Source organism: Oncorhynchus gorbuscha, linkage group LG19, assembly GCF_021184085.1.
Source record: "Oncorhynchus gorbuscha isolate QuinsamMale2020 ecotype Even-year linkage group LG19, OgorEven_v1.0, whole genome shotgun sequence".
Taxonomy (NCBI): Eukaryota; Metazoa; Chordata; class Actinopteri; order Salmoniformes; family Salmonidae; genus Oncorhynchus; species Oncorhynchus gorbuscha.
Genome location: NC_060191.1, coordinates 3,011,629 through 3,035,982, shown reverse-complemented (window position 1 = coordinate 3,035,982; position 24,354 = coordinate 3,011,629). Strand labels below are relative to the sequence as shown.

General features: G+C 46.0%; 1 protein-coding gene and 1 long non-coding RNA gene across 3 annotated transcripts in view; both read right to left on the bottom strand.

The window, feature by feature from the left end:
• Window positions 1–4,643: 4,643 nt before the first annotated feature.
• On the bottom strand, window positions 4,644–7,303 carry LOC124005972. The gene is made up of 2 exons (XR_006833721.1): window positions 7,259–7,303; window positions 4,644–6,005 (listed from the first exon to the last, which is right to left on the bottom strand). It is a non-coding gene; the product is annotated as an uncharacterized LOC124005972 (long non-coding RNA).
• A 26-nt stretch (window positions 7,304–7,329) lies between these two features.
• Window positions 7,330–24,354, bottom strand: part of LOC124005971 (sorting nexin-27-like) — a 101,220-nt gene continuing 84,195 nt past the window's right edge. The window contains exons 9-13 of one of the 2 annotated variants that reach the window (XM_046315614.1): window positions 17,077–17,226; window positions 16,875–17,003; window positions 16,702–16,761; window positions 10,858–10,920; window positions 7,330–10,694 (exon numbers count right to left, since the gene is read on the bottom strand). In XM_046315614.1, coding sequence (XP_046171570.1) covers window positions 10,650–10,694; window positions 10,858–10,920; window positions 16,702–16,761; window positions 16,875–17,003; window positions 17,077–17,226 — 447 coding nt within the window. In that variant the 3' untranslated portion in view covers window positions 7,330–10,649. The remainder of the gene's footprint in view (window positions 10,695–10,857; window positions 10,921–16,701; window positions 16,762–16,874; window positions 17,004–17,076; window positions 17,227–24,354) is intronic. The other variant, XM_046315613.1, reaches the window with a different exon arrangement.

The window sequence follows — 24,354 nt, the reverse complement described above, 5'->3', positions numbered from 1 at the left end:
TCTACCACCCCCAGAAAAAAACAGGAAGTGGAATTGCTGTGAGTTCTGTTATACTCACAGACATAATTCAAACAGTTTTAGAAACTTCAGAGTGTTTTCTATACAATACTATACAATACAATAATAATATGCAAATATTTGCGACTATGTCTGAGGAGCAGGCCGTTGAATGTGGGCACCTCTGTGCACCTTTCATCCAAGCTACTCAATACTGCCCCTGCAGCCATAAGAATTAATGGAGGAGGGGGCGGGGGAGAGGGTGATTGGCGATTCTATATCTGACAGCAGTACTAAACAGCTTCAATGTAGCATTATGAGTGAGACAGGGCCTTATTGAGTGGACAGAGAAAATAAGGTTAAACACACACAGTGCCTTCAGAAAGAATTCAATCACCTTGACGACTTCAACATTTTGTTGTGTTACACCCTGAATTCAAAATATGCTTTCTCACCCATTTACACACATAATGACAAAGTGAAAACATGTTTGATTACAGCTGTGAGTCTCTGGGTAAGTCTCTAAGAGCTGTGAGTCTCTCTGGGTGAGTCTATAAGAGCTGTGAGTCTCTCTGGGTAAGCCTCTAAGAGCTGTGAGTCTCTCTGGGTAAGCCTCTAAGAGCTGTGAGTCTCTCTGGGTAAGCCTCTAAGAGCTGTGAGTCTCTCTGGGTAAGCCTCTAAGAGCTGTGAGTCTCTCTGGGTAAGCCTCTAAGAGCTGTGAGTCTCTCTGGGTAAGCCTCTAAGAGCTGTGAGTCTCTCTGGGTAAGTCTCTAAGAGCTGTGAGTCTCTATGGGTAAACATCTAAGAGCTGTGAGTCTCTCTGGGTAAGTCTCTAAGAGCTGTGAGTCTCTCTGGGTAAGTCTCTAAGAGCTGTGAGTCTCTCTGGGTAAGCCTCTAAGAGCTGTGAGTCTCTCTGGGTAAGCCTCTAAGAGCTGTGAGTCTCTCTGGGTAAGTCTCTAAGAGCTGTGAGTCTCTCTGGGTAAGCCTCTAAGAGCTGTGAGTCTCTCTGGGTAAGTCTCTAAGAGCTGTGAGTCTCTCTGCGTAAGTCTCTAAGAGCTGTGAGTCTCTCTGGGTAAGTCTCTAAGAGCTGTGAGTCTCTCTGCGTAAGTCTCTTAAGAGCTGTGAGTCTCTCTGCGTAAGTCTCTAAGAGCTGTGAGTCTCTCTGGGTAAGCCTCTAAGAGCTGTGAGTCTCTCTGGGTAAGCCTCTAAGAGCTATGAGTCTCTCTGGGTAAGCCTCTAAGAGCTGTGAGTCTCTCTGGGTAAGCCTCTAAGAGCTATGAGTCTCTCTGGGTAAGTTTCTCTGCGTAAGTCTCTAAGAGCTGTGAGTCTCTCTGGGTAAGTCTCTAAGAGCTGTGAGTCTCTCTGTGTAAGTCTCTAAGAGCTGTGAGTCTCTCTGGGTAAGTCTCTAAAAGCTGTGAGTCTCTCTGGGTAAGTCTCTAAGAGCTGTGAGTCTCTCTGCGTAAGTCTCTAAGAGCTGTGAGTCTCTCTGGGTAAGTCTCTCTGCGTAAGTCTCTAAGAGCTGTGAGTCTCTCTGGGTAAGTCTCTAAGAGCTGTGAGTCTCTCTGGGTAAGTCTCTAAGAGCTATGAGTCTCTCTGGGTAAGTCTCTAAGAGCTGTGAGTATATTTGGCCATGTGTTTTAGGTTATTATCCTGCTGAAAGGTGAATTCATGTCTCAGTGTCTGGTGGAAAACAGACTGAACCAGGTTTTCCTCTAGGATTTTTCCTGTGCTTAGCTCCATTCAGTTTCTGTTTTTCTCCCGAACCACCCGCCCCCAGTAATGTGTTCTATTGGATTTGCCCCAAACATTCAGGACAAAAAATTCATTGTTTTTCCACAATCAATTTTTGCAGTGTTACTTTAGCAGCTTGTTGCAAACAGGAAGCTTGTTTTTTATTTTTTAAATTCTGTACAGGCTTCATTCTTATGGAGTATGTGGAGCTTTTACACCTGCATTGTTTGCTGTTTGGGGTTTTAGGCTGGGTTTCTGTACAGCACTTTGAGATATCAGCTGATGTACGAAGGGCTATATAAATACATTTGATTTGAGTATCTACCATGTTGTTTATCCATCCTCAGTTTTTTCCTATCACAGCCATTAAACTCTAACTGTTTAAAGTTGCTGTTGTCATCATGGTAAAATCCCTGACTGGTTTCCTTCCTCTCCAGCAACTGAGTTAGGAAGGACGCCTGTATCTTTGTAGTGACTGGGTGTATAAATACACACCATCCAAAGTGTAATTAATAACTACACCCTGCTCAAAGGGATATTCAAAGTCCAGAACAGACAATGGGAGGCACACGGTACTACAGTACATGGAACCATGGCTACAACTCTATTCCACATCAGGTAACTGATGCAAGCAGTAGGATTAGATTTAAAAAACAGATAAAAATACGCCTTATGGAACAACGGGGGCTGTGAAGATACAGGCACAGACACATGATAACACACACACGTACATATGGATTTTGTATTGTAGATATGTGATAGGAGACTGGTGACCTGAGGGAACACACTTAATATGTTGTGAACAGTGTAATGAAATGTAATGTCTTATTCTTTATGTATATAACTATCTTAATGTTCTGGAACCCGGAAGGAGAAGCTGCTGCCAAAGCAGCTAATGGGGAGCCTCAATAAATACAAATGTCTACTTTTTTTAAATGTGTCCCCTTCTACCAATAGGTGCCCTTCTCTATGAGGCATTGGAAAACCTCTTTGGTCTTTGTGGTTGAATCTGTGTTTTAAATTCATTGGTTGAACGAAGGACCTTATATGATTGTGTGTGTGGGGTACAGAGGGGAGGTAGTTATTCAAAAACCATGTTAAAACACTATTATTCCACACAGAGTGAGTCCATGCAACTTATGTGAATCGTTAAGAACATGTTTACTTCTAAAAATGTGGAAAAACATAATTCCTCTTTGATGTTACTCAGGCCAGCAGCGTACCACCCTGCATACCACTGCTGGCTTGCTTCTGAAGCTAAGCAGGGTTGGTCCTGGTCAGTTCCTGGATGGGAGACCAGATGCTGCTGGAAGTAGTGTTGGAGGGCCAGTAGGAGGCACTCTTTCCTCTGGTCTAAAGACATATCCCAATACCCCAGGGCAGTGATTGGGGACACTGCCCTGTGTAGGGTGCTGACTTTTGGATGGCACGTTAAACGAGTGTCCTGACTCTCTGAGGTCATTATAAAGATCCCATGGCACCTATTGTAAGAGTAGGGGTATTAACCCCTGGTGTCCTGGCTAAATTCCCAATCGGACCCTCAAACCATCATGGTCACCTAATAATCCCCAGTTTACAATTGGCTCATTCATCCCCTGTAACTATTCCCCAGGTCTTAGCTGCAAATGAAAATGTGTTCTCAGTCAACTTACTTGGTAAAATAATAGATAAATGGGGTAATGAGTAGGCCAGTGACAAAACGATCTCTATTTAATACATTTTACAATAAGGCTGTAATGTAACAAGATGTGGGAAAAGTCAAGGAATGTGAACACTTTCTGAAGGCACTGTCCATGCAGATGTGAACATGCAAACACACAGGACCACTAGTAACAGAGTGCCAGGATGTGACTGCAGTCCTCTGTCCTGTCGCACTTCACACATTTGCACAGGGATGCATCCACCCAAACACACGCCTCTTTGTGCAATGCTGTCAGATTGTGTGTCTGCTCAGTTGGAAAATGAGATAAGAGGGAAAAGAATGAATGAGTGAAGATAAATAATGATTTATAGTCGTATTGAAAATATGTTCTAGCCATGTTATAGGGACGTTCAGGTTGGATTTCTCCTGGGCTAAAGGACCCAAAGACATATCAACTGAATCTTTTCTGTTTAGAGTTGAGACAACTTTTCAAGTCTGTGTATCAAAACACAGTGTATATTTAGTGTCTCTCTGTGTCAGTCAGTTAGTGGTATGTGATATCAACACCCCCTCTAATCAATACGGCTTGATTAGTGGTTGTAGATGGCTCTCTGTGGGTCGATAAGGAGACACTTTCTGTCCAGCAGATAATTGTCTTACCACTCTCATTAGAGGAAAAGAGAAAGAGGGGGAGGAAAGGCAGAGAAGAGAAGAGGAAGAGAGAGAGAGAGGAAGAGAGAGAGAAAGAGAGAGAAAGGAAGAGAGAGAGAGAGAAAGAGAGAGAGAAAGAGAGAGAGAGAGAGAGAGAGAAGAGAGAAGAGAGAGAGAGAGAGAGAGAGAGAGAGGAAGAGAGAGAGAGGAAGAGGGGAGAGGAAGAGAGAGAGAGAGTGAGAGGAAGAGAGAGAGAGTGAGAGGAAGAGAGAGAGAGAGAGAGAGAGAGAGAGAGAGAGCAGCTGGGGGTGGTAATATGTCCATTCTGATTTAAGATGCATAGAAAATGGTGTAATAGTGTAAATGGTCCATTCTGGGTGCAGCAGAAAACCTACTTCTCTTAGATTTTATTTGGCTTCAGTGGAACAATACATTATTATCTCTTCATCACCTGATATCTACCAGGGTGTTTATCAATGAAATAATTGATGGACAAACACAATCACAGACTGGTGCCAAGTGCCCCCCCACACACACACTTTCCATTCTTGGGCATAAGTGCACTGGAAACTAGGTCATTGAGATTAGAGTTGGAGACACCAAAGGAGAGAAGACACCAATGTTTTGGATTAATAAATCAGTTCATTTAAAATAATGTTACAATTCATTACAATAAGTCAATAAGTTAAATTACTAAATGACTTCAGCTTTCATCAATTCAACCCTGTGTGGTTCTCTTCAGATTGTTTTATTTTCTCATTTGCTTGATTTGTCAGACAGGTGAAGATACTGTAGGATAAGAGAAGTAGAGCTTAATATCTTATTTAAATAAAGAGTTGACAACGAGGGACAGAGGAGTGTTTGAGAGAGAGATATCACAGATTACAGGGCGAGATAGCAGACATGATTGACAAGTGAAGCAGCCTATGGGAGTGAGACATCGCATAAACAACCTAAGCCTGTTGGAGATTCAGGTCCCAAATCAAATCACTCACAGATACAGGAAAACCCATTGGTGTAGCGATGCCTGGAGAAGTGAGTACACCATCATTTTGCCAGAAAAATCTTTCATAGAAAAACAACAAATGCATGTTAAGCCCACATCAATGCTTATACCGCACAAGGAGACCATTTTTGAGATCTGGGAAAAATCTAAAATACTATTTTTGGGAGGGTCTAGTTGCCCTTTAAAATAATTAAGCAAAATACCATGTGGCTCGCAGTGTCTGTACTCTACAATGTAGGCCTACAGTAGAGTACATGTGATTGCAGAGTTTTCAAAAGAAATGCCCTCCAGATTGATACAAATCATAATTATATCATGTATGCCTAATTTGCAGTCAACATTTAAAGATGCACTATACAGAAATAGCTCTGCCATTTCCTGGTTGCTAAAATTCTAAGTTCGCCTAATTTCAGTTTGTGACAAAACAATAAGTAATTAAACAGAGTCTTTGTACATTCTCAACCTCTATGAACTTGTTGGGTCGCCCCAAATTTACATATTGCAGCTTTAATTAGGACGTTTTCCTTGGGAAAGCATTTGGAAATGTTCATTCAAAACAGCACATGATGACTGAATTGAGCACTGCAAAGATTCAACCAAGACTTTGGACCAAACTGTTTCAATACCTGGTTTGCTTACCCATTGTTTCTTGATTTGATTCATTTATCCTTTATTTAACTAGGCAAGTCCTACCTACCCTACCAGCTGTGAGCTGCTCCATGGGACAACCAGCTGTGGCTCTTACTGCTATGATATTCAGCTGAAACTTGGCTGTGTGCAGCGCACAAGAATATATTACACGTGCTTTACGATTGTGTAGGCTACTTTCTCTATTGTACCACATACTTGATACCGTTTATACCACCACTACACTACTTGGATACTGATCAGTGGGAATTAAGAAGTGACTATACCCAATGTCCACTGAACAAAAAGTGGGTTTTGTGCATATTTATTTTACTGAACCTTTATTTAAACCTCCGTGTAGCTCCTACTACACCACTGTTTAAACCTCTGTGGGGTTTAGGGCGTATACCTACTACACCACTGTTTAAACCTCTGTGGGGTTTAGGGCGTATACCTACTACACCACTGTTTAAACCTCTGTGGGGTTTAGGGCGTATACCTACTACACCACTGTTTAAACCTCTGTGGGGTTTAGGGCGTATACCTACTACACCACTGTTTAAACCTCTGTGGGGTTTAGGGCGTATACCTCCGTGTAGCTCCTACTACACCACTGTTTAAACCTCTGTGGGGTCTTAGGGCGTATACCTCCGTGTAGCTCCTACTACACCACTGTTTAAACCTCTGTGGGGTTTAGGGTATACCTACTACAACACTGTATAAACCTCTGTGGGGTTTAGGGCGCTCCTATACCACCTCCGTGTAGCTCCTACTACACCACTGTTTAAACCTCTGTGGGGTTTAGGCGTATACCTACTACACCACTGTTTAAACCTCTGTGGGGTTTAGGGCGTATACCTCCGTGTAGCTCCTACTACACCACTGTTTAAACCTCTGTGGGGTTTAGGCGTATACCTACTACAACACTGTTTAAACCTCTGTGGGGTTTAGGGTATACCTCCGTGTAGCTCCTACTACACCACTGTTTAAACCTCTGTGGGGTTTAGGCTACCTACTACACCACTGTTTAAACCTCTGTGGGGTTTAGGGCGTATACCTCCGTGTAGCTCCTACTACACCACTGTTTAAACCTCTGTGGGGTTTAGGGCGTATACCTACTACAACACTGTATAAACCTCTGTGGGGTTTAGGGCGTATACCTCCGTGTAGCTCCTACTACACCACTGTTTAAACCTCTGTGGGGTTTAGGGCGTATACCTACTACACCACTGTTTAAACCTCTGTGGGGTTTAGGGCGTATACCTCCGTGTAGCTCCTACTACACCACTGTTTAAACCTCTGTGGGGTTTAGGGCGTATACACCACTGTTTAAACCTCTGTGGGTAGGGGTATACCTACTACACCACTGTTTAGCTCCTACTACACCACTGTTTAAACCTCTGTGGGGTTTAGGGCGTATACCTACTACAACACTGTATAAACCTCTGTGGGGTTTAGGGCGTATACCTCCGTGTAGCTCCTACTACACCACTGTTTAAACCTCTGTGGGGTTTAGGGCGTATACCTACTACAACACTGTATAAACCTCTGTGGGGTTTAGGGCGTATACCTCCGTGTAGCTCCTACTACACCACTGTTTAAACCTCTGTGGGGTTTAGGGCGTATACCTACTACACCACTGTTTAAACCTCTGTGGGGTTTAGGGCGTATACCTCCGTGTAGCTCCTACTACACCACTGTTTAAACCTCTGTGGGGTTTAGGGCGTATACCTACTACAACACTGTATAAACCTCTGTGGGGTTTAGGGCGTATACCTCCGTGTAGCTCCTACTACACCACTGGCAAACCCTGCTGTAGGTTTACACTGCATTTAAAGATGTGTGTGGTGTTGCATCAGCATCCAATGATAACATCCACCAGATATTGAATCAGGTGTGTTACTGCTTGGCTGGGGCAATAGCCTGCACCCACGGGCCCTCTGTTAGAATACTGGCCAGCCCTGTTCTATAGGAACTGATCTAGTGTTTTTCAGTGGGAGGGAGACCCCTGCAGGTCGTTCTGAGTACTGCAGCTTCTTCAGATACACAAGGACCAATATATCAATTGAACCAAAGACTCACCTAAACCAACACCATAGACATATCCTACAGACTGACAATCACAGTGTGTTTCTAAAGCATCACACCTTTTCTCAAGAACAGAAAGACACAAAACATGTAAATCGAGATGCAATTCTGAGTTCAGTGTTATGAACCCACAGTTAGGCATCAGCAGAACAGAAAACTTAGCATAGAATGAATACGTATTGAGCTTAACGTGGTCAACAATCTTACAGGGTTCTTTTTGTGCTATTCGGTCCAATGTCTGAAATGTCCACATTAAAAATGATATATATAATTTTTATATATATATATATATATGTCTTTAGGAGGTACACAAAACACACAGGTGAAGTAAACATGTTCCTTGTTCAGGTATCTGTCAAAATGGCAGAATACTTTCCTGGGATCCAATTCCTACATGATGAGCATTCTGTGTGTGTGTGTGTGTTTTAATGAGAAGGTTTGTGTATTCAAAAATGGCTTCAGGGCAATTTCAGCATCTGTAAACCGAAACAGAACCAGCAGCTGAAACACACATGCTACCCTTGGTTCTGCTCGGCCCAATAGTCACAAATAAAGGAAATGTATGGTTTTTCTCTCTCTGTGTCTGTAATAGTCTCTTCAGTAGATCTCTTTGAAATGGAGATAGTGGCTACAAACAGGAGATAATATCCATATGTCAATCGGTCTGTGTGGTTCATATGAGTCCAGTCTCTTGTATCATGTGGCCGGTTCCCTCCGTCTGTCTGTCGAGACTCATTCTGGGAGTTCAGTTCAGAGTCAGAGAGAAGGGTTGTTTCTACCTCCAGGGTTCCAACCTAGACTCTCACAGCTGTCCATAATCAGTCCACACACACACACACACACACACACACACACACACACACACACACACACACACACACACACACACACACACACACACACACACACACACACACACACACACACACACACACACACACACACACACACACACACACCATTACTAGCCGTTTCCTCTTTTAGAACAGGTTCTGTTCCATCACCACCAGCCGTTTCCTCTTTTAGAACAGGTTCTGTTCCATCACCACCAGCCGTTTCCTCTATTAGAACAGGTTCTGTTCCATCACCAACAGCCGTTTACTCTTTTAGAACAGGTTCTGTTCCATCACCACCAGCCGTTTCCTCTATTAGAAAAGGTTCTGTTCCATCATCAACAGCCGTTTCCTCTATTAGAAAAGGTTATGTTCCATCATCAACAGCCGTTTCCTCTATTAGAAAAGGTTCTGTTCCAACACCACCAGCCGTTTCCTCTATTAGAAAAGGTTCTGTTCCATCACCACCAGCCGTTTCCTCTATTAGAAAAGGTTCTGTTCCATCATCAACAGCCGTTTCCTCTATTAGAAAAGGTTCTGTTCCATCATCAACAGCCGTTTCCTCTATTAGAAAAGGTTCTGTTCCAACACCACCAGCCATTTCCTCTTTTAGAACAGGTTCTGTTCCATCACCAACAGCCGTTTCCTCTTTTAGAACAGGTTCTGTTCCATCACCACCAGCCGTTTCCTCTATTAGAACAGGTTCTGTTCCATCACCAACAGCCGTTTCCTCTTTTAGAACAGGTTCTGTTCCATCACCACCAGCCGTTTCCTCTTTTAGAACAGGTTCTGTTCCATCACCACCAGCCGTTTCCTCTTTTAGAACAGGTTCTGTTCCATCACCACCAGCCGTTTCCTCTATTAGAAAAGGTTCTGTTCCATCATCAACAGCCGTTTCCTCTATTAGAAAAGGTTCTGTTCCATCATCAACAGCCGTTTCCTATATTAGAAAAGGTTCTGTTCCAACACCACCAGCCGTTTCCTCTATTAGAAAAGGTTCTGTTCCATCACCACCAGCCGTTTCCTCTATTAGAAAAGGTTCTGTTCCATCATCAACAGCCGTTTCCTCTTTTAGAACAGGTTCTGTTCCATCACCACCAGCCGTTTCCTCTATTAGAACAGGTTCTGTTCCATCACCAACAGCCGTTTCCTCTTTTAGAACAGGTTCTGTTCCATCACCACCAGCCGTTTCCTCTTTTAGAACAGGTTCTGTTCCATCACCACCAGCCGTTTCCTCTTTTAGAACAGGTTCTGTTCCATCACCAACAGCCGTTTCCTCTATTAGAACAGGTTCTGTTCCATCACCACCAGCCGTTTCCTCTATTAGAACAGGTTCTGTTCCATCATCAACAGCAGTTTCCTCTTTTAGAACAGGTTCTGTTCCATCACCACCAGCCGTTTCCTCTTTTAGAACAGGTTCTGTTCCATCATCAACAGCCGTTTCCTCTTTTAGAACAGGTTCTGTTCTATCATCTGTATCCCTCTTTTGTTCTCTTCTTCCACTGCACTCTGTTCCATTCCAGAGCACTCCAAAGTGGCCACAAAACACCCAATGGCCTTGCACGTGTCAAATCCCTTGTCCAATATCGTCCCAGAGAACCATCTCCTTCATCCAATCCCACCACAAGACGTTAGCCTCCTTAGCCAATAGTCACAGGTCTCCATGGAGTTTTGACCAACAAGGTGATGCGATGTATGAAGTCATGTATCTAAGTATTTAGAGTTACTTATTCACCTGTACAAACCTGCTGTATGTTTCTACTGTAGCTTCCTGTTGGCTTGTGTTTATATTGTGTGCTTGGGGTGTATTCAAGGGTTCATGGTGAATAACAGCTTAAGTTGTAGTGTGCGTCATTGTTTCTCCTTCAGTCAGTCCAGAAGTTGTTCATTTGTAGTTTGATGGTGTGTGGTGGTTGTTGATCTGTAGTTGCTGTTAATGGTATGTAGAAGTTGTAGTTTGTAGTTGGTGTAGTAGTAGTTGTGCGAGGACAGGTAGTGGTTGTAGTTCCGGGCTGAACCAGACCAGAGGGACGGATGGAGGAGAGCAATTTTTATGAGGTGATGATCTCTCCTCCTAGGTGCCTCCATCCCTTCTGTGTCTCAACAGCTGGAAGATATTCTGAAACAGACACACGGCTCAGGAAACAACAACAAGCGCAGGCTGGCAAAAATGCACAATATGAACACTCGCATATACACACAGAAACACACACACACACAGGCCCAGGCCCAGGCCCAGGCCGCTATTGCTGTACCAGAGACCGAGGCAGGCAAAGCCTTACCTTGCTACACATACCTTCTTTACTGCAGTTCTTATTGTCCTTATCCACAGCCTCCTCTTCCACCTGGAGACACACAATATTACACAACATTCTCAAACAATATCAGTGGACAACATTCCAAAGGTATTAGACAGTACATGGCAGCATAAGACTGCTGGTTAGACAGTACATGGTAGTATAAGACTGCTAGTGAGCCAGTAGACAGTACATGGCAGTATAAGACTGCTGGTTAGCCAGTAGACAGTACATGGCAGCATAAGACTGCTGGTTAGACAGTACATGGTAGTATAAGACTGCTAGTGAGCCAGTAGACAGTACATGGCAGTATAAGACTGCTGGTTAGCCAGTAGACAGTACATGGCAGCATAAGACTGCTGGTTAGCCAGTAGACAGTACATGGCAGCATAAGACTGCTGGTTAGCCAGTAGACAGTACATGGCAGCATAAGACTGCTGGTGAGCCAGTAGACAGTACATGGCAGTATAAGACTGCTGGTTAGCCAGTAGACAGTACATGGCAGTATAAGACGGTTGGAGCGAGTGGTCGCATCTGCACGTCGCTCCAACGGGTAGTATAACTTTTTCATTATATTTCATTATATCACAACGGTTTGATTTGTCTTATCTTAGCAATTTCTTCTCAGCTAGCTACATAGCCGTCTTTGTATCAAAGATAATTGCGTAATTATCGTATTTCGCCGTCCTAACGTAGTCTTCACTAGCCAGCTAGCTAACGTCCACTGATTAGCTGCACTGAGAAACTATTACTATTACACTCAACTGAACGACTTGATTAGTTTAGTGTTAGCTACCTACATAGCTGTCTTTGCTGTCTTCGTATCATCGTATCATCGTATCCAAGATAATTGTGTTGTTTAGGTTTAGAGTGTGTAGTCTTAGAGTGATTATCTTAATTTACCGAGGTTAGCTAGCCAGCTATTTGTCGTCCTTAACGTAGGTGACTCTGCTAGCTAGCCAACAGCTAGCCAACGCTAGCCAACGTCTTCTGTATAGAACTCAACTACCCGGTCGCATTCACAGGTTGTATCACTTTTTCACTTCATTTCACTACAGTACAACGGTTTGATTTGTTTGATCGTAGCTAGCTACTTAGCTAGCTACATAGCCGTCTTTGTATCAAAGATAATTGTGTAGTCTAGAGCGATTTTCTAGGTTCGCTAGCCATCTATTGTCGTTCTTTTAACGCAACGTAACGTAAACAACACTGCTAGCTAGCCTGCTAGCCCCCGAATAGCAACACTGCAGAAACTATTACACTCAACGGAACGACTTGATTAGTGTAGTGTCAACAACGCACCCACTGCCAGCTGGCCTACTTCAGCAGTACTGTATCATTTTAATCATTTTAGTCAATAAGATTCTTGCTACGTAGCTTAACTTTCTGAACATTCGAGACGTGTAGTCCACTTGTCATTCCAATCTCCTTTGCATTAGCGTAGCCTCTTCTGTAGCCTGTCAACTATGTGTCTGTTTATCCCTGTTCTCTCCTCTCTGCACAGACCATACAAACGCTCCACACCGCGTGGCCGCGGCCACCCTACTCTGGTGGTCCCAGCGCGCACGACCCACGTGGAGTTCCAGGTCTCCGGTAGCCTCTGGAACTGCCAATCTGCGGTCAACAAGGCAGAGTTCATCTCAGCCTATGCCTCCCTCCAGTCCCTCGACTTCTTGGCACTGACGGAAACATGGATCACCACAGACAACACTGCTACTCCTACTGCTCTCTCTTCGTCCGCCCACGTGTTCTCGCACACCCCGAGAGCGTCTGGTCAGCGGGGTGGTGGCACCGGGATCCTCATCTCTCCCAAGTGGTCATTCTCTCTTTCTCCCCTTACCCATCTGTCTATCGCCTCCTTTGAATTCCATGCTGTCACAGTTACTAGCCCTTTCAAGCTTAACATCCTTATCATTTATCGCCCTCCAGGTTCCCTCGGAGAGTTCATCAATGAGCTTGATGCCTTGATAAGCTCCTTTCCTGAGGACGGCTCACCTCTCACAGTTCTGGGCGACTTTAACCTCCCCACGTCTACCTTTGACTCTTTCCTCTCTGCCTCCTTCTTTCCACTCCTCTCCTCTTTTGACCTCACCCTCTCACCTTCCCCCCTACTCACAAGGCAGGCAATACGCTCGACCTCATCTTTACTAGATGCTGTTCTTCCACTAACCTCACTGCAACTCCCCTCCACCAAGTCTCCGACCACTGCCTTGTATCCTTTTCCCTCTCGCTCTCATCCAACACCTCCCACACTGCCCCTACATCCCGGATGGTATCGCGCTCGGTCCCAACCTTCGCTCTCTCTGCGAGCCCCAGGGCTCCGGGCACTCTCTCCTCTTCCATCCTATCATCTCTTCCCTCCGCTCAAACCTTCTCCCACCTATCTCCTGATTCTGCCTCCCTCAACCCTCCTCTCCTCCCTCTCTGCATCCCTTGACTCTCTATGTCCCCTATCCTCCAGGCCGGCTCTGGTCCTCCCCTCTCCCGCTCCGTGGCTCGATGACTCATTTGCGAGCTCACAGAACAGGGCTCCGGGCAGCTGAGCGGAAATGGAGGAAAACTCGCCTCCCTGCGGACCTGGCATCCTTTCACTCCCTCCTCTCTACATTTTCCTCCTCTGTCTCTGCTGCTAAAGCCACTTTCTACCACGCTAAATTCCAAGCATCTGCCTCTAACCCTAGGAAGCTCTTTGCCACCTTCTCCTCCCTCCTGAATCCTCCGCCACCTCCCCCCTCCTCCCTCTCTGCAGATGACTTAACCTCAACCATTTTGAAAAGAAGGTCGACGACATCCGATCCTCGTTTGCTCGTCAAGACCGCTGGAGCTGCTCACACTTCCTACCCTGTGCTCTGACCTCTTTCTCCATGATCTCTCTCAGGTGAAACTCATTGTGTCCTCCTCCCCAAGAACCTGCGTGATCCTACCCTGTCTCTTCTCAGACCTAACCGGAGACCTTTCTCCTTAGGTTCATGCTCTCAACTCATCCTGACCACGTCCCTTCTGTCTTGAAAGAGTCCTAATCCAGGCACTTGTCATCTGTCTGGAAAAAACTGCACTCGCCTGGGCTCCCTGTCCTGTGCCAGTATCCCTTCTTTCAACTCTCCAAAACTCTTGAAGCCCGTCCTTGTTCAACCTTCCCTTCCCTATCCGATCCTCACTTTCTTCTAGTCATTCAGACCTGGTGCTTTCGTATCACTGTGAGGGACGGCACCTCAGCTAACCTCCAGGCTCTCAGGCCCTACGTTCGATCACCTGGCCGCTCATCACCACTCATCCCCCTGTCAAAACCTGGCCCCCAATGGTGGAACAAACTCCTCACGACGCCAGGACAGCGGAGTCAATCACCACCTTCTGTCTTCTTTAAGAATACCTAGGATAGGTTGCAATCCTTCTGAAACCCCCACCCCTCTAAGTTTTAGATGCAACATTGTTACAGACCTGTCCCACTGGATGTCATAAGGTGAATCACCAATTTCAAAACTCGCTTGATAAGAGCGTCTCCTAAATGGCCTTAAATGCTCTGTAAATGTAAATGTAAGACTGCTGGTTAACTCAGTCTCTGACAGTACATGGCAGCATAAGACTGCTGGTTAGTTTGACAAGACAGTCAGTCATTCAACTGAGACTGCTCTCCTCTGTCACATGGCAGTATAAGACTCTCTGATTAGCCAGTAGACAGTACATGGTAGTATAAGACTGCTGGTTAGCCAGTGAATAAGACTGCTGGTTATCCACCCAGTACTCCAAGACTGTTGGTTAGCAGTCTAAGACTGCTGGTTAGCCAGTACCCTGACAGGTCGTCCACCAGGCAGTATAAGACTGCTGGTTAGCCAGTAGAAGACTGCTGGTTAGCCAGGAGAAGACTGCTGGTTAGCCAGGAGAAGACTGCTGGTCAGCCAGGAGAAGACTGCTGGTTAGCCAGTAGACAGTACATGGCAGCATAACACTGCTGGTTAGCCAGCACTATTGTTAGACAGTACATGGCAGCATAAGACTGCTGGTTAACCAGTAGACCCATGGCAGCATAAGACTGCTGGTTAGCCAGTAGACAGTACATGGCAGCATAAGACTGCTGGTTAGCCAGTAGACAGTACATGGCAGCATAAGACTGCTGGTTAGCCAGTAGACAGTACATGGCAGCATAAGACTGCTGGTTAACCAGTAGACAGTACATGGCAGCATAGGACTGCTGGTTAGCCAGTAGACAGTACATGGCAGCATAAGACTGCTGGTTAGCCAGTAGACAGTACATGGCAGCATAAGACTGCTGGTTAGCCAGTAGACAGTACATGGCAGTATAAGACTGCTGGTTAGCCAGTATAAGACTGCTGGTTAGCCAGTAGACAGTACATGGCAGCATAAGACTGCTGGTTAGCCAGTAGACAGTACATGGCAGCATAAGACTGCTGGTTAGCCAGTAGACAGTACATGGCAGTAGAATACTGCTGGTTAGCCAGTAGACAGTACATGGCACTATAAGACTGCTGGTTAGCCAGTAGACAGTACATGGCAGCATAAGACTGCTGGTTAACCAGTTGACAGTACATGGCAGCATAAGACTGCTGGTTAGCCAGTAGACAGTACATGGCAGCATAAGACTGCTGGTTAGCCAGTAGACAGTACATGGCAGTATAAGACTGCTGGTTAGCCAGAGACAGTACATGGCAGTATAAGACTGCTGGTTAGCCAGTACATGGCAGTATAAGACTGCTGGTTAGCCAGTAGACAGTACATGGCAGTATAAGACTGCTGGTTAACCAGTAGACAGTACATGGCAGTATAAGACTGCTGGTTAGCCAGTACATGGCAGTATAAGACTGCTGGTTAGCCAGTAGACAGTACATGGCAGTATAAGACTGCTGGTTAGCCAGTAGACAGTACATGGCAGTATAAGACTGCTGGTTAGCCAGTAGACAGTACATGGCAGTATAAGACTGCTGGTTAGCCAGTAGACAGTACATGGCAGTATAAGACTGCTGGTTAGCCAGTAGACAGTACATGGCAGTATAAGACTGCTGGTTAGCCAGTAGACAGTACATGGCAGTATAAGACTGCTGGTTAGCCAGTAGACAGTACCTGGCAGTATAAGACTGCTGGTTAGCCAGTAGACAGTACATGGCAGTATAAGAGTGCTGGTTAGCCAGTAGACAGTACATGGCAGTATAAGACTGCTGGTTAGCCAGTAGACAGTACATGGCAGCATAAGACTGCTGGTTTGCCAGTAGACAGTGCATGGCAGCATAAGACTGCTGGTTAGCCAGTAGACAGTACATGGCAGTATAAGACTGCTGGTTAGCCAGTAGACAGTACATGGCAGTATAAGACTGCTGGTTAGCCAGTAGACAGTACATGGCAGTATAAGACTGCGGGTTAGCCAGTAGACAGTACATGGCAGTATAAGACTGCTGGTTAGCCAGTAGACAGTACATGGCAGTATAAGACTGCTGGTTAGCCAGTAGACAGTACATGGCAGTATAAGACTGCTGGTTAGCCAGTGGACAGTACATGGCAGTATAAGACTGCTGGTTAACCAGTAGACAGTACATGGCAGCATAAGACTGCTGGTTAGCCAGTAGACAGTACATGGCAGTATAAGACTGCTGGTTAGCCAGTAGACAGTACATGGCAGTATAAGACTGCTGGTTAGCCAGTAGACAGTACATGGCAGCATAAGACTGCTGGTTTGCCAGTAGACAGTACATGGCAGTATAAGACTGCTGGTTAGCCAGTAGACAGTACATGGCAGTATAAGACTGCTGGTTAGCCAGTAGACAGTACATGGCAGCATAAGACTGCTGGTTAGCCAGTAGACAGTACATGGCAGTATACCTCTTTCCTCCACTTGAGTTCACAGAAGACTCTCTCAACGCACTCATGCAGGTAGTTGAACTGGACACAGGACACAGCACAACAAAGGGTTAACTCTCTGCACATTGATACATCATGTTCAGACATTCGTTGGGACTCTCAAAAGGTGTCTACTGTGAGTGTGTGTGACTCACGTAGGGAGTAAAGATCTTGACCCAGCGAGGTTTCTTCTCTGCCCTGGCGTACTGGAAGCAGAAGGCCATGCCCTCCTCATCAGTGTCCCAGTGCTGCATCTCCACCCACTCAAACACGATCACCTGGTTCTGTTATAGAGAGACAGGGTCAACACACACACACACATATACACACACACACATACAAACACGTTCTCCATACCTCTAGCGTTCCCTCCTCTGTGCAGGCGTGCAGTTTAAAGTGGTGTATGCTGATGGCTGTGACGACGTGGCCTTTGCGTCGGGAGTCACAGGAGCAGTGTGGGAAGATGATCTCATTGTAGCCTTCACAGCCCCGTAACATACTGAGATACTGGGGGAAAGAGAGAACATTTAGGGGGTCAGACAACTGCTTCTAGAAACCATCCTATGTTCCATGTCTATTTGGTCATATATGCCATGTATATACCAAGTCGTAAACTAGGTCATGTAGTGTATTCCCATCTATTACAACCCTTAACCAGAATGGAAGACCAGTCATGTGCTCCCTGACGAAGGCCATGCAGTTGAAACGTGTCAGAGTTTTAAAACTTTATTTCCATTGAACATGCCATACATAAAAAGGCATTTTAATGCATTATCTGAAGAGGGCCTTGGTCCTCCTTTCTTTTTGACAGTCATGTACTGTATTTGCTCATTAGTTGTGACAGTAATGTCTGTTGTAGCATGGCCATCTAGTGACTAGAAGAGAGGCAGAGAGAGACACTAACCATGGTCATCTAGTGACTAGCAGAGAGTGAGAGAGAGAGAGACTAACCATGGTCATCTAGTGACTAGCAGAGAGGGAGAGAGAGAGAGCCTAACCATGGTCATCTAGTGACTAGCAGAGAGGGAGAGAGAGAGAGACTAACCATGGTCATCTAGTGACTAGCAGAGAGGGAGAGAGAGAGACTAACCATGGCCATCTAGTGACTAGCAGAGAGAGAGACACTAACCATGGTCATCTAGTGACTAGAAGAGAGAGAGAGACACTAACCATGGTCATCTAGTGACTAGCAGAGGGAGAGAGAGACTTACCATGGTCATCTAGTCACGAGCAGAGAGACTAACCATGGCCATCTCGCGACTAGCAGAGAGAGAGAGAGACTAACCATGGCCATCTAGTGACTAGCAGAGAGAGACACTTACCATGGCCATCTAGTGACTAGCAGATTGGAGAGAGAGACTTACCATGGTCATCTAGTCACGAGCAGAGAGACTAACCATGGTCATCTAGTGACTAGCAGAGAGAGAGAGAGAGAGACTAACCATGGCCATCTAGTGACTAGAAGAGAGAGAGAGACACTAACCATGGCCATCTAGTGACTAGCAGAGAGGGAGAGACACTAACCATGGCCATCTAGTGACTAGAAGAGAGAGAGAGACACTAACCATGGTCATCTAGTGACTAGAAGAGAGACACTAACCATGGCCATCTAGTGACTAGCATAGAGGGAGAGACACTAACCATGGCCATCTAGTGACTAGAAGAGAGAGAGAGACACTAACCATGGCCATCTAGTGACTAGAAGAGAGAGAGAGACACTAACCATGGTCATCTAGTGACTAGAAGAGAGAGAGAGACACTAACCATGGCCATCTAGTGACTAGCAGAGAGGGAGAGACACTAACCATGGCCATCTAGTGACTAGAAGAGAGAGAGAGACACTAACCATGGTCATCTAGTGACTAGAAGAGAGAGAGAGACACTAACCATGGTCATCTAGTGACTAGAAGAGAGACACTAACCATGGCCATCTAGTGACTAGCAGAGAGGGAGAGACACTAATCATGGCCATCCAGTGACTAGAAGAGAGAGAGAGACACTAACCATGGTCATCTAGTGACTAGAAGAGAGAGAGAGACACTAACCATGGCCATCTAGTGACTAGCAGAGAGAGAGAGACACTAACCATGGTCATCTAGTGACTAGAAGAGAGAGAGAGACACTAACCATGGCCATCTAGTGACTAGAAGAGAGAGAGAGACACTAACCATGGTCATCTAGTGACTAGAAGAGAGAGAGAGACACTAACCATGGCCATCTAGTGACTAGCAGAGAGGGAGAGACACTAACCATGGCCATCTAGTGACTAGCAGAGAGAGAGAGACACTAACCATGGCCATCTAGTGACTAGAAGAGAGAGAGAGACACTAACCATGGTCATCTAGTGACTAGAAGAGAGAGAGAGACACTAACCATGGCCATCTAGTGACTAGAAGAGAGAGAGAGACACTAACCATGGTCATCTAGTGACTAGAAGAGAGAGAGAGACACTAACCATGGTCATCTAGTGACTAGAAGAGAGAGAGAGACACTAACCATGGCCATCTAGTGACTAGAAGAGAGAGAGAGACACTAACCATGGTCATCTAGTGACTAGAAGAGAGAGAGAGAGACTAACCATGGCCATCTAGTGACTAGCAGAGAGGGAGAGAGAGAGACTAACCATGGCCATCTAGTGACTAGCAGAGAGGGAGAGAGAGGGACTAACCATGGCCATCTAGTTACTAGAAGAGAGAGAGAGACACTAACCATGGCCATCTAGTGACTAGCAGAGAGGGAGAGACACTAACCATGACCATCTAGTGACTAGAAGAGAGAGAGAGACACTAACCATGGTCATCTAGTGACTAGAAGAGAGAGAGAGACACTAACCATGGCCATCTAGTGACTAGCAGAGAGGGAGAGACACTAACCATGGCCATCTAGTGACTAGAAGAGAGAGAGAGACACTAACCATGGTCATCTAGTGACTAGAAGAGAGAGAGAGACACTAACCATGGCCATCTAGTGACTAGAAGAGAGAGAGACACTAACCATGGTCATCTAGTGACTAGAAGAGAGAGAGAGACACTAACCATGGTCATCTAGTGACTAGAAGAGAGAGAGAGACACTAACCATGGCCATCTAGTGACTAGCAGAGAGGGAGAGAGAGAGACTAACCATGGCCATCTAGTGACTAGAAGAGAGAGAGAGACACTAACCATGGTCATCTAGTGACTAGAAGAGAGAGAGAGACACTAACCATGGCCATCTAGTGACTAGCAGAGAGGGAGAGAGAGAGACTAACCATGGCCATCTAGTGACTAGCAGAGAGGGAGAGAGAGGGACTAACCATGGCCATCTAGTGACTAGAAGAGAGAGAGAGACACTAACCATGGCCATCTAGTGACTAGAAGAGAGAGAGAGACACTAACCATGGCCATCTAGTGACTAGAAGAGAGAGAGAGACACTAACCATGGCCATCTAGTGACTAGAAGAGAGAGAGAGACACTAACCATGGCCATCTAGTGACTAGCAGAGAGAGAGAGAGACACTAACCATGGTCATCTAGTGACTAGAAGAGAGAGAGAGACACTAACCATGGCCATCTAGTGACTAGCAGAGAGGGAGAGAGAGAGAGACACTAACCATGGCCATCTAGTGACTAGCAGAGACGGAGAGAGAGAGAGACACTAACCATGGCCATCTAGTGACTAGCAGAGACGGAGAGAGAGAGAGACACTAACCATGGCCATCTAGTGACTAGAAGAGAGAGAGAGACACTAACCATGGCCATCTAGTGACTAGAAGAGAGAGAGAGACACTAACCATGGCCATCTAGTGACTAGCAGAGACGGAGAGAGAGAGAGACACTAACCATGGCCATCTAGTGACTAGCAGAGACGGAGAGAGAGAGAGACACTAACCATGGCCATCTAGTGACTAGCAGAGAGGGAGAGAGAGAGACTAACCATGGTCATCTAGTGACTAGCAGAGAGAGAGAGAGAGAGAGAGAGAGAGACTAACCATGGCCATCTAGTGACTAGCAGAGACGGAGAGAGAGAGAGACACTAACCATGGCCATCTAGTGACTAGCAGAGAGGGAGAGAGAGAGACTAACCATGGCCATCTAGTGACTAGAAGAGAGAGAGAGACACTAACCATGGCCATCTAGTGACTAGCAGAGAGGGAGAGAGAGAGACTAACCATGGCCATCTAGTGACTAGCAGAGAGGGAGAGAGAGAGACTAACCATGGTCATCTAGTGACTAGCAGAGAGAGAGAGAGAGAGAGAGAGAGAGAGAGACTAACCATGGCCATATAGTGACTAGAAGAGAGAGAGAGACACTAACCATGGCCATCTAGTGACTAGCAGAGAGGGAGAGAGAGAGACTAACCATGGCCATCTAGTGACTAGCAGAGAGGGAGAGACACTAACCATGGCCATCTAGTGACTAGAAGAGAGAGAGAGACACTAACCATGGCCATCTAGTGACTAGCAGAGAGAGAGAGAGACACTAACCATGGCCATCTAGTGACTAGCAGAGAGAGAGAGAGACACTAACCATGGTCATCTAGTGACTAGAAGAGAGAGAGAGACACTAACCATGGCCATCTAGTGACTAGAAGAGAGAGAGAGACACTAACCATGGTCATCTAGTGACTAGAAGAGAGAGAGAGACACTAACCATGGTCATCTAGTGACTAGAAGAGAGAGAGAGACACTAACCATGGTCATCTAGTGACTAGAAGAGAGAGAGAGACACTAACCATGGCCATCTAGTGAATAGCAGAGAGGGAGAGAAAGAGACTAACCATGGCCATCTAGTGACTAGAAGAGAGAGAGAGACACTAACCATGGTCATCTAGTGACTAGAAGAGAGAGAGAGACACTAACCATGGCCATCTAGTGACTAGCAGAGAGGGAGAGAGAGGGACTAACCATGGCCATCTAGTGACTAGAAGAGAGAGAGAGACACTAACCATGGCCATCTAGTGACTAGAAGAGAGAGAGAGACACTAACCATGGCCATCTAGTGACTAGAAGAGAGAGAGAGACACTAACCATGGCCATCTAGTGACTAGAAGAGAGAGAGAGACACTAACCATGGCCATCTAGTGACTAGCAGAGAGAGAGAGAGACACTAACCATGGTCATCTAGTGACTAGAAGAGAGAGAGAGACACTAACCATGGCCATCTAGTGACTAGCAGAGAGGGAGAGAGAGAGAGACACTAACCATGGCCATCTAGTGACTAGCAGAGACGGAGAGAGAGAGAGACACTAACCATGGCCATCTAGTGACTAGCAGAGACGGAGAGAGAGAGAGACACTAACCATGGCCATCTAGTGACTAGAAGAGAGAGAGAGACACTAACCATGGCCATCTAGTGACTAGCAGAGACGGAGAGAGAGAGAGACACTAACCATGGCCATCTAGTGACTAGCAGAGACGGAGAGAGAGAGAGACACTAACCATGGCCATCTAGTGACTAGAAGAGAGAGAGAGACACTAACCATGGCCATCTAGTGACTAGAAGAGAGAGAGAGACACTAACCATGGCCATCTAGTGACTAGAAGAGAGAGAGAGACACTAACCATGGCCATCTAGTGACTAGAAGAGAGAGAGAGACACTAACCATGGCCATCTAGTGACTAGCAGAGAGGGAGAGAGAGAGACTAACCATGGCCATCTAGTGACTAGCAGAGAGGGAGAGAGAGAGACTAACCATGGTCATCTAGTGACTAGCAGAGAGAGAGAGAGAGAGAGAGACTAACCATGGCCATATAGTGACTAGAAGAGAGAGAGAGACACTAACCATGGCCATCTAGTGACTAGCAGAGAGGGAGAGAGAGAGACTAACCATGGTCATCTAGTGACTAGCAGAGAGAGAGAGAGAGAGAGAGAGAGAGAGAGAGACACTAACCATGGCCATCTAGTGACTAGAAGAGAGAGAGAGACACTAACCATGGCCATCTAGTGACTAGCAGAGAGGGAGAGAGAGAGACTAACCATGGCCATCTAGTGACTAGCAGAGAGGGAGAGACACTAACCATGGCCATCTAGTGACTAGAAGAGAGAGAGAGACACTAACCATGGCCATCTAGTGACTAGCAGAGAGAGAGAGAGACACTAACCATGGCCATCTAGTGACTAGCAGAGAGAGAGAGAGACACTAACCATGGTCATCTAGTGACTAGAAGAGAGAGAGAGACACTAACCATGGCCATCTAGTGACTAGAAGAGAGAGAGAGACACTAACCATGGCCATCTAGTGACTAGCAGAGAGGGAGAGAGAGAGACTAACCATGGCCATCTAGTGACTAGCAGAGAGGGAGAGAGAGAGACTAACCATGGCCATCTAGTGACTAGCAGAGAGGGAGAGAGAGAGACTAACCATGGCCATCTAGTGACTAGCAGAGAGGGAGAGAGAGAGACTAACCATGGCCATCTAGTGACTAGCAGAGAGGGAGAGAGAGAGACTAACCATGGCCATCTAGTGACTAGCAGAGAGGGAGAGAGAGAGACTAACCATGGTCATCTAGTGACTAGAAGAGAGAGAGAGACACTAACCATGGCCATCTAGTGACTAGCAGAGAGGGAGAGAGAGAGACTAACCATGGCCATCTAGTGACTAGCAGAGAGGGAGAGAGAGGGACTAACCATGGCCATCTAGTGACTAGAAGAGAGAGAGAGACACTAACCATGGCCATCTAGTGACTAGAAGAGAGAGAGACACTAACCATGGCCATCTAGTGACTAGAAGAGAGAGAGAGACACTAACCATGGCCATCTAGTGACTAGAAGAGAGAGAGAGACACTAACCATGGCCATCTAGTGACTAGAAGAGAGAGAGAGACACTAACCATGGCCATCTAGTGACTAGAAGAGAGAGAGACACTAACCATGGCCATCTAGTGACTAGCAGAGAGAGAGAGACACTAACCATGGCCATCTAGTGACTAGAAGAGAGAGAGAGACACTAACCATGGCCATCTAGTGACTAGAAGAGAGAGAGAGACACTAACCATGGCCATCTAGTGACTAGAAGAGAGAGAGAGACACTAACCATGGCCATCTAGTGACTAGAAGAGAGAGCGAGACACTAACCATGGCCATCTAGTGATTAGAAGAGAGAGAGAGACACTAACCATGGCCATCTAGTGACTAGCAGAGAGGGAGAGAGAGAGAGAGACTAACCATGGCCATCTAGTGACTAGCAGAGAGGCAGAGAGAGAGACTAACCATGGCCATCTAGTGACTAGAAGAGAGACAGAGACACTAACCATGGCCATCTAGTGACTAGAAGAGAGAGAGAGACACTAACCATGGCCATCTAGTGACTAGCAGAGAGGGAGAGAGAGAGACTAACCATGGCAATCTAGTGACTAGCAGAGAGAGAGAGACACTAACCATGGCCATCTAGTGACTAGAAGAGAGAGAGAGACACTAACCATGGCCATCTAGTGACTAGAAGAGAGAGAGAGACACTAACCATGGCCATCTAGTGACTAGCAGAGAGGGAGAGAGAGAGAGACACTAACCATGGCCATCTAGTGACTAGAAGAGAGAGAGAGACACTAACCATGGCCATCTAGTGACTAGCAGAGAGGGAGAGAGAGAGACACTAACCATGGCCATCTAGTGACTAGCAGAGAGGGAGAGAGAGAGAGACACTAACCATGGCCATCT